Source organism: Podarcis vaucheri (assembly GCF_965113315.1).
Source record: "Podarcis vaucheri genome assembly, chromosome: 10".
NCBI lineage: Eukaryota > Metazoa > Chordata > Lepidosauria > Squamata > Lacertidae > Podarcis > Podarcis vaucheri.
The window spans coordinates 10,587,000-10,604,777 of NC_138748.1; the positions used below are offsets into that span (position 1 = coordinate 10,587,000).

General features: G+C 42.5%; 1 protein-coding gene across 9 annotated transcripts in view; it reads left to right on the plus strand.

Moving 5' to 3' along the window:
* Positions 1–17,778, plus strand: part of KIF21A (kinesin family member 21A) — a 99,284-nt gene that overhangs the window by 64,151 nt on the left and 17,355 nt on the right. For 4 of the 9 annotated variants that reach the window (XM_082239429.1, XM_082239432.1, XM_082239431.1 and 1 more), the window contains 13 exons: positions 423–530; positions 1,639–1,707; positions 1,816–2,030; positions 2,811–2,964; positions 3,418–3,615; positions 5,155–5,256; positions 5,880–6,045; positions 6,513–6,533; positions 9,057–9,117; positions 10,255–10,309; positions 10,878–11,101; positions 15,985–16,095; positions 16,662–16,790. In XM_082239429.1, coding sequence (XP_082095555.1) covers positions 423–530; positions 1,639–1,707; positions 1,816–2,030; positions 2,811–2,964; positions 3,418–3,615; positions 5,155–5,256; positions 5,880–6,045; positions 6,513–6,533; positions 9,057–9,117; positions 10,255–10,309; positions 10,878–11,101; positions 15,985–16,095; positions 16,662–16,790 — 1,613 coding nt within the window. The remainder of the gene's footprint in view (positions 1–422; positions 531–1,638; positions 1,708–1,815; positions 2,031–2,810; positions 2,965–3,417; positions 3,616–5,154; positions 5,257–5,879; positions 6,046–6,512; positions 6,534–9,056; positions 9,118–10,254; positions 10,310–10,877; positions 11,102–15,984; positions 16,096–16,661; positions 16,791–17,778) is intronic. The other 5 variants (XM_082239430.1, XM_082239433.1, XM_082239436.1 and 2 more) reach the window with 2 other exon arrangements.

Genomic DNA, 17,778 nt, shown 5'->3' on the forward strand with positions numbered 1-17,778 from the left:
CTATTTATTTTGTAAGCGTTCACCCAAATGGTGAGGAAAGTTTCTTTTCAAAGCTTCCTTGCTTCCTTGTATTTCTGGCTGGGTGCAATTGCATGACACTCTCACTGCTAGGGCAGAGACTGCAGACAGCTCTGCCTCCCACTTTGCAAACAGTTGCCGGAATTCACTCTTGCTAACTGTGGAATTCGAAAATGTCTCAGAAGACGGTCCTGTTACCTAACTGCTTGTTAGCGTTAAGGTAGCAAATCACATTGCAGCAATACTCGCCAAGAGAGTGATTACAATGAAGGATTATTAAGTATGGTAAAAGGGCATCAGCCTTGTAGCAAAAAGCAAAACAAAAACAGCTTTCTCCCACGTGATTTGAGTGCATAATTTTATTTGAATAATAAAAAATAAAAAATTTGAATAATTTTATACAGGTTCGTCTTATGAAGCAAATGAAAGAAGAGCAAGAGAAAGCCAGGATGAATGAATCTAGAAGAAATAGAGAGATTGCTCAGCTGAAAAAGGAGCAGCGAAAACGAGAGGTGATTAATAAATGTATCTACTGTGGGGTTTTTTATGTTGTATGAATTTCAAAAGCTCCCGAAAGCTTTGTAAAGGTTTTCAGGTGTTGACATGTGCTATTTTATTACTGCTTTAGCAACGAATAGGCGGATTGAATTTGGCTGACTACTCATTGTACTAAGCCAGCAATGAAAGTAGAATACAGTTTTCAGCTGATACGTTTCTGCAAGATATTTCATATGGTATTGGTAAGCAGTTAATTCATGGGGCTGGCTTGCTAACACATTGTGGAAGATTTCAATCCTGTGCATACTTATTTGGCAACAAGCCTTTCAAAGATAGTGGAACGAACTTCTGAGTCCACTGGACTGTGCTGTTCTTGTTCTTGTATGTGAAGTGGGATTACTATTTAATGCTTACCCCATAAGCATTAAACCTGGGTTAAACCACAGAGCCTAAGACTTGCCAATCAGAAGGTTGGCGGTTCGCATCCCCGCGACGGGGTGAGCTCCCGTTGCTCAGTCCCAGCTCCTGCCCACCTAGCAGTTTGAAAGCATGTCAAAGTGCAAGTAGATAAATAGGTACTGCTCTGGCGGGAAGGTAAACGGCGTTTCCATGCGCTGCTCTGGTTCGCCAGAAGTGGCTTAGTCATGCTGGCCACATGACCCGGAAGCTGTACGCCAGCTCCCTCAGCCACTAAAGTGAGATGAGTGCCGCAACCCCAGAGTCGGCCACGACTGGACCTAATGGTCAGGGGTCCCTTTACCTTTATAGAGGAAATATCAACAAATTTCCCCCTTCCTTGGCTGGTTGTACCAATTAATTGAATGATGGTATTGAGAGAATTGTATCTCATCATCATCATTTTATTTGTATGCTGCTTTCATAGTTAAAACAATACTCAAGGCGGCTTAGAGCATGACAAGATTTACATAATTACCAGCTTAACAAAAGTCATAATAAATAAAGCACATCGAAAGGTACAACCAAATGGAATTTCCCCCCCAAATAAATCATAAAATCTAAAACAACATTAATATCAATAAGAATTTAAAATGACATAGATTTTAAAAAAACAATTTTTAAAAGTATCCAAATGCTTGACTTCTTATTGGCTTTTCTTTACAGCATCAGCTAAAACTTCTGGAGGCTCAGAAGAGGAATCAGGAAGTTGTTCTGCGCCGGAAAACAGAAGAGGTGCCGGATTATTTTAGTGCTGCAATTAAGTGCAAGCTATTATTTGAAATTCCTATAATTTGTACATTAAATAGGTCCTTATTAGACACTGTTGTCTCACTGCTTTAGGTTACAGCTCTTCGTCGGCAGGCAAGACCTTTGTCTGATAAGGTGGCTGGGAGGGCAAGCCGGAAGCTGAGTCTCCCTGAGCAGGCGAATCACGAACCAAGTTCTAGTGTGTCATCGGTAGACAATGAAGGATCGAGAGCAGCGTCACAACAGAAGATGCGGATACCTGTAGCAAGGGTCCAAGCATTGCCAGCAGCTACGACCAATGGAACCAGGTAATGATGGGCAAACCTGTTATTACCTTGCTACTTTTGTAGTCTTGTCTTCCTGTAGACATTAAAAACGTCATTTTGCAACTCCCATCGGAGGATTTATGGTGCTGCGTTATAATCCTGGATGTGGATGGGTTTGGGGTGTGATGGAGAGGAAAGGAGAAGGCAGGTTGTACAACAACAGTGGTGATTGCATGGGAGTGAGAAGAGAACACAAGTGATGGTTTAAAACAGGGGTCAGCAAACTTTTTCAGCAGGGGGCCGGTCCACTGTCCCTCAGACATTGGGGGGTGGGCGGACTATATTTCTATTCAAATTCCTATGCCCCATAAATAACCCAGAGATGCATTTCAAATAAAAGGACACATTCTACTCATGTAAAAACACGCTGATTCCCATACCGTCCATGGGCCAGATTTAGAAAACGATTGGGCCGGATCAGGCCCTCAGGCCTTAGTTTGCCTACCCATGGTTTCAATGACAGGTGTTTGAGTAAAGTACCTTCATACAATGGAATATTTGAGGTCTGCTCCTTTATCTCTTTATCATGAGGCAGTTGAAGGAATAGTTTGAATACAGTGAGAAGGACACTGATAGGAAACAAGTGGCTGTTTTAAGCAATCTGCAATACTGAACACACATGATTTAAGATTTTTTGAAAAAGAGTCGCACATCCCCCTCAGATTTCAAATATTAAAAGTGTTCTCTTTTATGATTACTGGTGCTGCGTAAAAATGTTATAGCATTTTATGTGAACGATGTAAATCTTTGAATTGCTTGCAGGAGTAAATATCAAAGAAAAGCGATGACCACAAGAGTTTACACCTCCAAAGGAGCAAGAATGAAGTGGCAGTTACTCGAACGGAGGGTGACTGAAATCATTATGCAGAAAATGACCATATCCAATATGGAGACTGACATGAATAGACTACTTAAGGTAGGGCTTTCTTTCTTTCTTTCTTTCTTTCTTTCTTTCTTTCTTTCTTTCTTTCTTTCACACCCCTTCATCTACTTGCAACATCTGGGAAAATGCCACTTTTCTATTGGGTGAAAAATAAAGTACTTTTGTTGAGACATGATTCTGTTTTTGCTAGTTTTGGCATGGGAAAAAATGGACCTGGAAAATAAAAATCCACCATTGAATTCTCATATTACCTCCAGCTTTCACAGAGCTTTTCAGTGGAACCTGTTTATATATTCAGTTTCCAGTCATTAAGTGTATATTAATTAGCTATGTACATGCATGTATGAACCACCTTTTAATGTGTTTTCCTCCCACAGAAATGCAATGAAAAGTCATGTCTGCTTTATCTCGTTTAATATTCTACTGTAAAACATTTGGCTGGCTGATTTTCACAGCTTGTGTTTCACATACACATTTTAATTACAGCAACGTGAAGAACTTACCAAAAGAAAAGAGAAGCTTTCCAAAAGGAGGGAGAGAGTTATCAAAGAAGGTGGCCCAGAGACTGATAAAAACATCCACAACATCAATGAAGAGATGGAGTCACTGACTGCAAATATAGATTACATCAATGACAGTATTTCTGACTGTCAAGCAAATATCATGCAGATGGAGGAAGCAAAGGTATGTCAGCCCCAAAGGTTTTGTGAAAGAATTATGTTCAGATAGGGAATTAATTTTCTTTTATTCAGCTATTAATTGCACTCTGCAGTTTTCTGCATTTATGTGCTGTACGGATTGCATGCAAATTTAAACATCAGAGCCGGCTTTTGTTGCATTTATGAACTAGATTAAAGATCTAGCTATAACTTTCATTTGTACGGTTTCATAATAATTTTATTTCTAAATCAAAGCCATAAGTAAGTGAACACCCTCCTACATAGCTATGCAAGGCTGCAACCCTATAGGCGCTTGACTGTGAGTAAGTCACATTGAACACAACTTCAGAGTAAACATGCGTAATATTGAACTGTAAATTATGGACTGTCTCTCATCCTTTCCCAATTTTGCATTTTCAATATATTTTGCTTGAAATATACTTATACTTTCATACAGCTGAATGTGCTGAAAATTTGGCACTTAGTTGATTTTTGCAAGTCCGAATAATCATATCTCTTAAAAGAAGCTTGGTTTGTGTTAATTTTCTAAATATTCTGGCTTAATAGAATTCACTTTAATTTTGAAAAGTTCCTATTGGAATAACATTCCCGTAGCCATATAGCCAAATTCATCATGCGAAAGGCTGGGCTGAATGAATCCCAAGCCGGAAATAAGATTGCCAGAAGAAATATCAACAACCTCAGATATGCAGATGACACAAGCTTGATGGCAGAAAGTGAGGAGCAATTAAAGAACCTTTTAATGAGGGTGAAAGAGGAGAGCGCAAAATATGGTCTGAAGCTCAACATAAAAAAAAAAAAAAACAAAGATCATGGCCACTGGGCCCATCACCTCCTGGCAAATAGAAGGGGAAGAAATGGAGGCAGTGAGAGATTTTACTTTCTTGGGCTCCATGATCACTGCAGTTGGTGACAGCAGTCACGAAATTAAAAGACGCCTGCTTCTTTGGAGACAAGCAATGACAAAACTAGAGAGCATCTTAAAAAGCAGAGACATCACCTTGCCTACAAAGGTCCGTATAGTTAAAACTATGGTTTTCCCAGTAGTGATGTATGGAAGTGAGAGCTGGACCATAAAGAAGGCTGATCGCCGAAGAATTTATGCTTTTGAATTATGGTGCTGGAGGAGACTCTGGAGAATCCCATGGACTGCAAGAAGATCAAACCTCTCCATTCTGAAGGAAATCAACCCTGAGTGCTCACTGGAAGGACAGATCCTGAAGCTGAGACTCCAAGACTTTGGCCACCTCATGAGAAGAGAAGACTCCCTGGAAAAGACCCTGATGTTGGGAAAGATGGAGGGCACAAGGAGAAGGGGACAACAGAGGACAAGATGGTTGGACAGTGTTCTCGAAGCTACCAGCATGAGTTTGACCAAACTGCGGGAGGCAGTGGAAGACAGGAGTGCCTGGCATGCTCTGGTCCATGGGGTCACGAAGAGTCGGACACAACTAAACGACTAAACAACAACAACAGCCATATAGCATTCGTGTGATTTCCCCCCCCCCCTGACTAACCACTCTGCTGTCTTTGATTTATGCAGGAAGAAGGAGAGATTCTGGACGTCACTGCGGTAATCAATGCCTGCACTCTAACAGAAGCTCGGTATCTACTTGACCATTTCCTTACAATGGGCATTAATAAGGTAACACACCTGGTGGGAACCCTGTTGTGTCTTGTACTGGATTACCATCGCATGGGCTAATGTCTGGGTGACATTGCCGGATCTTCACAAGAATGTTAGACTTTAAAACGGTATAGTCCAAAAATGTGAAAGAAATCCAAAATAGCACAAGCAGGCACCCACTTGCCGAATGTGGATATGCCTTCCTTTCCTCCCTGCCCCCAGCACTGCCCAAATCTGCCCCAGAGGGTAGGGAGACAGTGCTTTGAGACAGATTTGGGGATGTTGGAGGGAGGAAGAGAGAAACCAAAAGTCCCATTGTATTGGGAGGCATTGTGGGATGGTGCCCAATATATACAGCAACCCCTCTCTCAGGATAGCACCCCATAGATACAATAAATATCTATGCCCGTCCACTTACACAAAGTTATTTGGAATAGATACCGTATTTTTCACTCTATAACACGCACCCGACCATAACACGCACATAGCTTTTAGAGGAGGAAAATCCGTAGGCATGCCACCCGTAGGCATTCCCTCCATAACACGCACAGACATTTCCCCTTACTTTTTAGGAGGGAAAAAGTGAGTGTTATGGTGCAAAAAATACGGTAATCAAGCTATTTTTTTTTCACCTTTAACAGGGTCTCCAAGCAGCTCAGAAGGAAGCGCAGATTAAAGTACTTGAAGGACGCCTCAAACAAACAGAAATTACCAGTGCAACGCAAAACCAGCTGCTGTTTCACATGTTGAAAGAGAAGGCAGAATTAAATCCGGAACTTGATGCTCTACTAGGCCATGCCTTGCAAGGTAATTTGAATACTCTACAAAATGGAATTATACTGCATGCTAGGTTTGCCAATGATGCATGTTTTATTAGGTGTGTTTCAAATAAGGTGCTTTGTGAATAGATGCTGTACTTTTTGTGCATGTAAAGGTATTCCCCCCAAATAACAGTACGCCCAGCAATGAAAATCAGGAAATCTCATAGTTAATCACTGTTTTATAGCTTGAATTCAATATTTGGGTAATTTAAAAAAGCAAAACAAAATAAAATTAGGTGTCTTACAAATTGGAATAATTTTAAAAATAAAATTCTTAACTTCTCTTATTAAAACAACTTGTGATGTGTACTTTATGGCATCTATTCCGCTAGTTCTGATAGGTTTAATCTGATTATAGTGTAACATAGGACTCTCTTATTTCCCACTCTGCAAATGGATTGGTTTTGATTGGAGTGTTGCTTTTTGTTTCCTCCTCGCTGTTGTTTTACACAGACCTAGATAGCGTTCCGCTGGGTAAGTATATGTAGCTTTCTGTGTACCTCACAGCTGCATGAGATACTAATGATACACGTGTACACTAACTGGCGCATCTTAGAACGTACGCATACATAAAAGTTTGCATGCACTGTTTGGAGATACGCTCAGAGTCCTCTTTCCTCAGACACAAACTTCTTACAAAATATTGGATGTTAACAACTGAGACAGGCACGAATGCAAGCAGTGTGAATGTACTTAAAAGCTTTTCGTTCTTCACCCGGGACGCTGTGGCTGATACACTATCTGCTGATACATTTATGTGCTGCTCTCTTTTACTGTAGCTGTAACACACATAACCATTTCCCCCCAGAACCCCCCCCCCACATTAACTCTAAAATTCATTTTAGCAACACAGAAACGATGAGTGCTTTATAGGAATCTTGTTTTAAAATTCATGTGTTAGGGTGAACGTGCCTTATCAAGTTGTGTATTGCATAGTTAAGCAATGGCTATAACTCAGTACATGCAAATGGGCAGTGAAAACATTCATACTGAACTGTAAAACAGGTGTGTGGTTTTCTGGTTTTTTAAAATTGCCATACAGTAATCAAAGAAAGCTACTGGCCAGGCTATTCTGTTCAAATTTATTTCATCGAGATGTTCTGTATAGCTTCCTCCGCGTTAGTGTCCATTGCGTTGATGGCCTGAAGGCAATCTGGAGAGCTGGAGCTTATGTCAAGCTCCTCAACCACACTATTTTAGTGCCGTACCACATAAATATATGAATGGGTCAAGGTTTGCTCCATGCATACCCACTAGAATGCAGTCTCAAGTTAATGTGGTGCTGTGCTTTAAAGGGTGTATGTTTCTTGGTCCTTAAAACCGAACCCAGGATGAGACTTGGAGTAGGTTTCAGGCTTACATGCTCCTACCCTTAGTTTGTGAGTAGAACAATTAACAGAAAGTTCTTCGTCTTCCACAGTTCAGTGGCTCCCTTGTCCTTCCAGTCATAGGGAAGGGAGCATGTGAGCTGGAAGCGCAGTGTCTCTCTCCCAAGTTACAATCCTGGAGCTAAGTAATGAGCAGACATATCCACCGTCTTCCAGGAGATGGGGATGAGTAAGAAGAAGTAGAGAACTGTGGGGTGTGTGGGGCGAAGAGAAGAAGTTTCCTGCTTGGCAGGGGGTTGGACTCGATGGCCCTTGTGGTCTCTTCCAACTCTATGATTCTATGATTCTATTCTAAGTACAATGAGAGATGTGGGTAACATGGTGCTTTGAGGAGCACAATGAGGGTGGGAAAAGTTTGCCTGAATGGTGCAGCTTACAACCTTGACCCTAGCAGTTGCTTTGTGCATGTGCTGATTCCAGGTACTGACTTTGGTTTGGATGTGCGTTATGGTGAATATAGTTCCATTGGTAAAACCATAGTAGCTATTAGTAGATAGGTAGCCGTGTTGGTCTGCCATAGTCAAAATAAAAAAAAATTCCTTCCAGTAGCACCTTAAAGACCAACTAAGTTAGTTCTTGGTATGAGCTTTCGTGTGAAAGCTCATACCAAGAACTAACTTAGTTGGTCTTTAAGGTGCTACTGGAAGGAATTTTTTTTATTTTGACCATAGTAGCTAGACATCTGTTCAGTCTGGTTCACCAAGTGCCTTCCTTGAGTGGCAGCAGGGTAAAGGACCCCAAAGGACCCTAGAGACATCACAGTTACCTTTTTGTCTTGTCTCCCCACTGTTCTCTCTATACGTTTCTGAAATAAACTTGGTATACATTCAGTGACGGGTGGTACATTTTATTATGGGCTCGTCCATTTGGCATATCCCTGCATGCTGGCGTGTTTATGATGTATTGTGGCTGTAATTGACAAGCATGCTAGTGTTTCTTTTTCTTGTGTGAGCAGGCGAATAGTTCTCACTGGCACTGTTTGTTGCAGGTTCCATTTCATCTGTATAGCTTTTCTTCCTTCCTGTTCCCTCTATTGATGTTGTAGATGTTTAGGAAGCTGTTGTGTGAATGTAGAGTAGTGAAATCATCTCACTTTATAGGGCCCAAATGGTTGTTTGTCTGTCAAGTGCAGTGTTTTGTCAAAGTAGAAGCTAAAGGAATGCAAAGTAGAATACACCCCATCTATCTTTCTCACTGCCCCTCAACTCAATATTTATCCAGAGCCATAATGAAAAACTGGTATACAGGGATATTATATGTCATGCCGAATATATTATGTTTGTCCTTCCTGCTTTCCTAGTGATACGTTTATGATTTTCCTATGTGATGGTTTGTCAATTCAAAACTAAAAACAAACAGAAAACCTATTCTTCCTGGGTATTTGGGGAAAGTAAAGAAGTCAAGCAACTAGATTCAGCATCAGGGACATTATGGGAAACTAGTTCAGTTTAACTCTTACCTTAAGTAAAAAATGAATTAAGTGTGAGAGTTTAAAATATGGAAGGCAGTGCATATTATTCTTGTTTTGGGTAATATGAGGAGCCTTTGGGGTAGATATATGCTGCGTGTGAAACTGTCTAACAAAATAACGACTTTGGGAATTTTCCAGAAAATGTGGAAGACAGCACTGATGAAGATGCTCCTTTGAATAGCCCCGGGGCAGAAGGAAGGTGAGAAAAGAACATAAACAGTAACCAATAGCTACCTCTAAAATGGATTTTATTTGCAATGAATTAATGTGACCCTCTCTCGGAATGTTCCTTAGCCAGTTCTAAGCAAACTGAGGAATGAGCAATTTGGCAAGGGGCTAACTCTCGAAAATAGTGAACTTTCCCCTCTAACTAGCAGCAACACTGTTTGGCTCCAACCCTTGGCTTATTTTCACATATCCATAAACCAGGAGGCCTGGCTTTAGCCAGGTCTCCCAGATAACTGAATGAAAAAGAACCTCGAATCTCTTTATCTGCTTCACTGATTCCCTGGGCCAATTGGTTTGTCCTGCCTCTACATACTCTGGAAACAAAACCAAAATTTGGGGCCATGTCAGACATGCTTACTCTTCACTTGAAGATGGTTTTGATAAGTTTCCTATCCTTTCTGAAGAGCTCTGGGGTCCTCAGAACCCCTTCACTTCAGTCACTGTCTGGTGGCTCCCTTGCTCCCTTTCTTCACCTCTCGCTTTAAATGTCTGTTTTGTAGCATAGTCGCCTTCCCCAAACCTTTCTCCTACCTCTTCAGGCTTGCCAGTCCCTTGCCTCCTCCTCTGTGGCAAATCTTCCTTATCTCTCTCCCTCTCTGCTGTCTCAGCTTCTTCTTTTTCCCTCTTCCTTCCTGCTATACTCTGTTCTCCTTCTCCCTCAAACCATCTTTCCTTCCTCACCCCATTCTCATCCCAGGTTCCCTCTCCCCTTGCCCTGAGACCTGCCTCAAATATATCAGCAGCTTCCCTTTCCTCCTGCTGCTGGGAACAACATGTTGAGCCTTTCCCCCCACCCACTCCATTTTCTGGCCCTCCCAGCCCACCTTCAGGCTGCTAAAGGGTGCTGTGCACTAAGATCTCCCAACGACTGTAGCGTCCAGTGAAGCCTTGCATATTTGAACTAACCTAAAGTCAGCTCAAAAGTCGTAGTTAGAAGAAAGCTATGTGCTTGGGTGAAAGAGGTTTATTTATTTATGTGTAGGTATTAACCATGAAATAACACTCAAAGCTCTCTCACTGTAGCTGCTATCATGGCTAGCTGCCCAAGGAGGGAGGGAGTTGCCTTGTTTTTCAGAGATTCCCACTAAATTGCTAATTTCGTTTACAGTTCTTTATCTTCAGACCTCATGAAGCTTTGCGGCGAAGTCAAGCCTAAAAACAAGGTAAGATGTGTGGATACTAATATAGCAGTCTTTTGTGCAGTTATGGCATCTTCTGTTACCTCCTTCCACCCCCACCCCCCAAATACAAGTACCGCTTAAACAATTTTTGCAACCTTTCTGGTTTGCTTGACACCAGGAGCCCATCTATGGCTTAGCGAGAGATTAAAATGAACCTGAGAGGAGTGAAGAGGCTGTGAGCTCTGATATTGTACAGCCTTAGTTTGGCTTAACATGTTGTGCAAATCAGCTCCCTCCCAGAAAGCAGAAATGACTTTTGCACTAACCTTGGTTTTTTTTTGCATTGCATGTGTCTGTCAGCAGTCTGGGCTACAGTGAAACTAGGGAGGCTCCTAAGCTTGCTATGGGAATCCTGATTCTAGCCAGGTACTGAAGGTGAATCTGGAAATAGATCTGGTACTTAGTAATGGTGACAGATTTGTATTTTTAAATTGTAGTCAGGCAGGGTTTAGGGATAAGGACCCTGGGATCCAGCACACATGCAATATATGCAAACCGTTTGGTGCTTCATGCAAAAGTGTTTTTATTCTCCTCTTCCAATTGATTGCAGGCCCGCCGTAGGACGACGACCCAGATGGAATTGCTTTATGCTGATAGCAGTGACCTAGCCAGTGACATAACCCTTGAAGTCAGTGCAGACAGCACGGCTATGGCTGGCCCTCTTCCGCCTGTTGCAGAAGCTCAGGAAGGTGCAGTGAACATTGGCCTGAGAGAGGCTGCTGTTAGGGACAGGGAGATCTCGCAGGCAGCCTTGCCTTCTAAGACTGCCGGCATGTAAGTTTCACACAATGCACTAACTCTCGTTTGCTACCCTAACATGCATGATTGCTAGGTTGCAACGACCCGTGGCTTTTTATGAACTGGAGTGCTAATTAGGATCTCATCAGGGAAAATCTGTCGCCGTTGTCACCCTCTAACTTCTGCTCTGCTGTTACCTCAAAATGGCTGCTTAGTTTTTTAAGTTGATCTTTCTCTCTCCCCCCCCCTTTGGTAAGCACTAATTCATGTACCATAAGCCCCAGTTTCTGCAAGATTTTTTTTTTTTTTAGTGCTGTTGTAAAACCAAATTGTTTTAAAGTCTATCTGAAATACTTTGAATGGAGCGGATCCATTAGATCAGGGATGTCCAACAGGTCGGTTGCGATCTACTGGTAGATCCCCATGATGTTTTGGTAGATCGTGGTTGATCTCTGGCTCCCTTTCCTCTGCGTAGGTAAATCTGACTTCTGCCTCACCCCCTTGTCCTGCCCTCCATTGTTGTTTCAACTCAGGAAGGAAAGACGGAGCTTCCATGTCATCCATAGCGATGTTTTTGTGAGTGACTCAACCCCTAGTTCCCTTGCCTCTCCCCCCCAAAAATGGAACTCCCCTCTCCAAAGAAGCCTGCACCCACCTTAACCCCCCCCAAAATGAGGCTTTTCTCCTCCCCAAAAAAAGCTCTACAACTTTGAGCTGAACCCTAAAAAGACAGGGGTAGACCACTGCCAGATTTTAATTCTGAAAGTAGATCGCAGTCTCTTGGGAGTTGGCCATCCCTGTGTTAGATCATATCCGATGTGGCTCTTCCACTCATTTGATCTGTTCATATGATCCAGCAGAAGCACCCACTTGCTTAGATAGCAGGCCCCTGAAAATCTGTTCCTGAAGTCTGGGAATGTAGCCTTATTGGAGTTCACTGATTGGGTCTGCGTTGCTCCGGGACAGGAGGAAGGAAGTCAAAATGACACCGAGTTGGTTCAAAGAAAGAGTTTATTCTGCTCTCCGGATAGCAGAAGGCACTTGCGTGATTAGTCCACAGCAAGTCCAAAGAAATGACAAGTTTCATGCAGTATTTATATCCTCCAGGCACCCTCTCCCTCCTTCCAACCACGTCAGTCTATGTATGCAGGTTGACATCACATATGTTCCTGCTCTGGTACTCTCAACCATAAAAGGGATTTCCTTCCTGCACTCCTGACCATAAAAGGATATTCCTGTTCCTACTCCTATCTTGGAGCAAAAGGTCACTACTTCCGAGAACATGCTCTGGCGTTAGTCCCAGACTTGGGTCTCCCCATCATTTGTGGTCAGAACATAAGATATGTCTGTATCTGTTCTACTGGTAAAGTCAAGGCCAGTCTTGCCGTCAAACTGATAAGGAAGAGAGCTGTGTTCTTGTTTTGCATTTGCTCAACGGCTAAAGTTTATGCATTTTAGCTAAGGAGAAATGGGGATTTTGGTGCAGTTTAAAAATGCCTGCACAGTCAGTTTTGGGTTTGGGAAACCCATTCCTTCAGGAAGATGCTTTAAAACACTATGGAAGGTTGTGGCGGAGGCTGCCCTTTCTTTTAAGTTACTAGAGGTCTCTGCTAGGTGAAGTCGGTCCACAAACAGAATGGAAACATTGGCATTCTCCCCATTGAAGTGAACTTCTGCTAAGTGTTTTTAAAATATCTTGGGACCCTACCAATATCATACTCCATTTTTGCTGCTGCATGTGATGGCTCAGCACACAAAAAGTCAAAACTGACAGCTTAGGCAAACGCCCCGTGAAGCGAAGCGTTCCACTTGTTTTCCAAACATGAGCTGCATTCTTTATGTAAATAGTATTGGTTAATTAAGGTTCATGAGACTACTGTTAGCAGTTAGCACTTCCAGGTAAAGGTAAAGGGACCCCTGACTGTTAGGTCCAGTCGCAGACGACTCTGGGGTTGCTGCGCTCATCTCGCTCTATAGGCCGAGGGAGCTGGCGTTTGTCCGCAGACAATTTCCGGGTCACGTGGCCAGCATGACTAAGTCGCTTGTGGCAAACCAGAGCAGCACTCGGAAACGCCATTTATCTTCCCACCAGAGCGGTACCTATTTATCTACTTGCACTTTGACGTGCTTTCAAACTGCTAGGTTGGGAGGAGCTGGGACCGAACAACGGGAGCTCACTCTGTCACGGGGATTCGAACCACCGACCTTCTAGGCTCTGTGGTTTAACCCACAGTGTGTAGGAATCTTATTCCTGCACCACACAGGAATTTTTAACTAGATAATGTAAAATAACACAGAACTTTTTAGATACAAATCCCTCACATATATGAGGAAGATCTTGGTAAAATTAACTAAATTGCAAACAGTGAAAAATATGTGTAACTTTCTGTATTAATCTACTTGCTACAATAAAGCTATCAATTCTTTTTTTTGCAGCAGCAGCAAGCAGCTCAGAATGATTTCTAATAATTTCACTTTTTATGCATGTTGCTTGTGGCAGTAGAAGTAAGCATTAAAATGCTCCTGGGAGGCACTGTTATTAACAGTCTTGGCTTCAATGCTTTTGCACCCACTCTTTAAAAAAAATGCTTTACTCAGGGTAAACAGTAAAGTGTAAAGACTGAGAACCCAGCAATGATCTTCGAGCATCACACAACTTACAAAAATCAGTTATTTTGTCATGGAATCCAGGGTCCAGGTAATCTTCCCCCTCCCCAACTGCTGCAATTTTTAACACATTTCTTTAGTTTTCGAAGTCAGTGTACTGATTCCCTTTGCTCCAGTGCAATATTTGTTTGCTTTTAGTTTCCACAACAAATGCAAAAGTGTTTAAAATGGGTTGATTTACTGAGAACCACTTTTAATTTATTTTAGGGTGTACACCTAAGATGCTTAAAGTCAGGGACGGGGAATCTCTGGCTCACCTGCCTAATCAGGGCCACCAGTTCCCCCTCCCCATTTGGCCCGTGAGGCCTTTTTGGGTCAAGCCATGCCCCCTGCCCTGCACATGACATCATGTATGACATCACTGAGCAAGAGGTCATAAATGATGTCACGTGTGGAGCAGGTAAGGGCGAGGCTCTGGGAAAATGGCATTTTCAGAGATTGAAAGGGTGTCTGTAAAGCTTTGAAAAGGGCTTCTGAAGACCCCTGTGGGTCAAAACATCACTGTGTCATCAAGCAATTTTCAGGTAGGCGGCTCTGCTTGTCTTTGCCTCAGTCCCTTATCTTCATAGCATTATTTCCAGATGCTGGCCATCTTAATAAAAAGGTAAAGGGACCCCTGACCATTAAGTCCAGTCGTGGCCAACTCCGGGGTTGCGGCGCTCATCTCGCTTTATTGGCCGAGGCGAACCAGAGCAGCGCACGGAAACGCATTTAACACATTTAATCAGGTGCACTCCACAGGAACCTATGCCACAATAAATTTGTTGGTCTTTAAGATGCCACAAGACTTCATTTTGGCATTATGGCCACAATGCAGAAAATAACAACAAACTATGCTTAATCAAAACCCAAAGTAAAAGCTTCTGAATTTCTGCACACCCAACAAGCTGTGGATAATTTTAGCCATATTTTTATTTGAAACAAGCCAACTTCAAACCACGGTTTCCTGTCTCCTCCTTGCAGATGCCTTGTTCTACAGTTACGTCACATATCAGCGCAAAAATAAAAGGTGTTACTTAGAAGTAGATGAAAGGTGTCCTCTTAGATCTCCCTCCCTCTGAGGTGGAAAAATACTTGTGTCTGGGATGTACCACTCAGACTGCAGTGATTGGCTCTATCAAAAGTAGAAAAAAGCTTCCTATATGTAAATATGAAACCTAAATATTGGGAAGGATGCCTAGTTTAGAGGATTTCATATTGGCATCTAAGGAGAGATCCCTCCAATGCCTGCATTTTATTCTATATATCGTTTTGTATTTTATATTTAATTATTTTTTATTTTGCATACTGCCATGTCTTTTAATGTGCACATCGCTTTGAGACTTAAGTAAAGAGGTCATATAGAAATTATTTTAAACGGGGATGGAGAAACTCCAGGTGTTGTTTGGACTCCCAACTCCCACTGGCCCCATCCTGCGTGGTCAATGGTGAGGGATAATAGGAATTCTCTCTTGGCAACATCTGGAGGTTTATATACTTTAGGTAAAGGAAAAGGACCCCTGACCATTAGGTCCAGTCGTGACCGACTCTGGGGTTGCGGCGCTCATCTCGCTTTATTGGCCAAGAGAGCTGGCGTACAGCTTCTGGGTCATGTGGCCAGCATGACTAAGCTGCTTCTTGCGAACCAGAGCAGCGCACGGAAATGCCGTTTGCCTTCCTGCTGGAGCGGTACCTATTTATCTACTTGCACTTTGACATGCTTTCAAACTGCTAGGTTGGCAGGAGCTGGGACCGAGCAACGGGAGCTCACCCCGTCGCGAGGATTCAAACCGCCGACCTTCTGATCAGCAAGTCCTAGGCTCTGTGGTTTAACCCACAGCGCTACCCAAGTCCCATAGATTTTACTTACCCATTATAGACTTTTCTTACCCATTCAGGAATCAAGTGATAAGCAATGCATATATGAACCAGCTCTGACTTGCAACTGAATATATACAAAGCTTCCACTGAAATCTTGTGACTGGGGTGAAATGAAGAAGTAATTTGGAAACTTGGACAATGATGGCATGGACTTTAGATGTCGTATATGAAGAACAATCAGAGCAGCTGGACAAAGGGAACTTGAAAGCACCTAATGCCATTTTGCTATTTTTTTAAATGCATACTTGTGAATTTACCTCAAAACATTTTATTTATTTTTGTCTGCTTCTCTTGTATAGAATTGGAACTCAGAGTGTATAAAGAACGAAAATAAAATTCAGTGAAGAGAAATAAGCAGAATAAGAAATAGGCAATGTTTTCTGTTCTCTCAGGTCTAGGCAGTCATCTCTGACAGAAAAGAAACTACCAGAACCCTCACCTTTATCAAAGAGAAAAACCTATGAGAAATCTCCAGATAAACCAAAGTCAAAAGAGCAAAAACAGTAAGATATATATGTATAGATATTGCATATTAATAAACATAATGTTGCTTGAGAGTTACAAATATTGAAAGCATTGTTGTCAGGGTAAAATGTAAGCCACCTGGAGCTCCTTGGAAGAAAAATGGGATATAAATGCAATAGATAAATACTTGTTTTCCTTCAAGAAGTTTCTTTTCATTGCGTTGAATATCAATGCAACATCTGTCTTTTTTTTTTAAGGTTTCAGTGTCTTTGAAAGATACACAGCCCTATATTTTTTCATCCTTGAATCCTTTCATTTTACTCTGCCCTTTTCTAGGTATTGCTTAACTTTTAAAAATCAATAAATGTCTGAGTACACTGCCATCTTGTGGCCAGCAGATTTTAAAAAATAACTGTGTAAGGATTATATTTCTGTTCTGTCAGGGGAGCATGCAAACTGCATTTCTTGATTAAGCAAGCAGGGCACCAATGAGTTGTTCTGAGGCATGTTTCATTAGTTTTTTTTAACCTCTCTAACAATTTCATTTTCTTTTTTTCCCCTTTTAATTTGAAGAGGCTTTTAATGTTTGATTTTTTTCTTGTAGCTCAGATTCTGGAACCTCAGAGGCTAGTCTGTCACCTCCTTCCTCCCCACCAAGCCGGCCCCGTAATGAACTGAATGTTTTTAGTCGTCTCACTGTTTCTCAGGGAAACACATCAGTTCAGCTGGATAAGTAAGTCGCAAAGGGAAAGACCAGATTCCCACATCGCCCAAGGCGCACACAATAAGCCGAAAACATAGCTAAAAAATGTTAATGTTCTGGCTTTCTCTGGCCAGGGACTGAAAGTATACTTGCTATTTCTCCTCTTGTTTGTCCCCACTCCCAACCTCTCAAAGTAGCTTTTTAGAAATGGCATGGAATTGCCACGGTTCCATCTCTTGTTTCCTGATGAATCTTATTTCTTGTGCTTCTATATGAGTTAAAGGTAAAGGGACCCCTGACCATTAGGTCCAGTCGTGGCCGACTCTGGTGCTCATCTCACTTTATTGGCCGAGGGAGCCGGTGTACAGCTTTTGGGTCATGTGGCCAGCATGACTAAGCCGCTTCTGGTAAACCAGAGCAGCGGACAGAAATGCTTTTTACCTTCCCGCCAGAGTGGTACCTATTTATCTACTTGCACATGACGTGCTTTCGAACTGCTAGGTTGGCAGGAGCAGGGACCGAGCAATGGGAGCTCACCCCGTCGCAGGGATTCGAACCGCTGACCTGGTCAGCAAGTCCTAGGCTCTGTGGTTTAACCCATAGCGCCACCCGCGTCCCTTATATATGAGTTATATTCCCTCTAAACCAGGGCTGGGGCCTGCTCAAGAGGCGCAGGGAGAAGGTTGCTTCAAGGCAGCAGACCAGCTGAGAAGGGCGCTGCCATTACATGCTCACCGCCCAACCACCCATCCACCACTGCCTGATCCTCTCTGGCTTTCTTTTACCCCAGCCCATCTCAAGGCAGTTGTGGGGCAGAGTGGCCTTTTCAGCTTGCACTGTCTGTTTTTGCATGCTGTGTCCTTTTAAGTCTCAAGAGTACTTCTTTGCTAGGCTCAGCAGCACAGCGACACGGCGGGTGTCAATATTCTTACAGTTAGGGTGTTCCTACACAAATGAATTTTCCAGGTGCTCTTATTCAGCACCCATAAACAACATGTCTTAGGGTAAAAAATTCCTT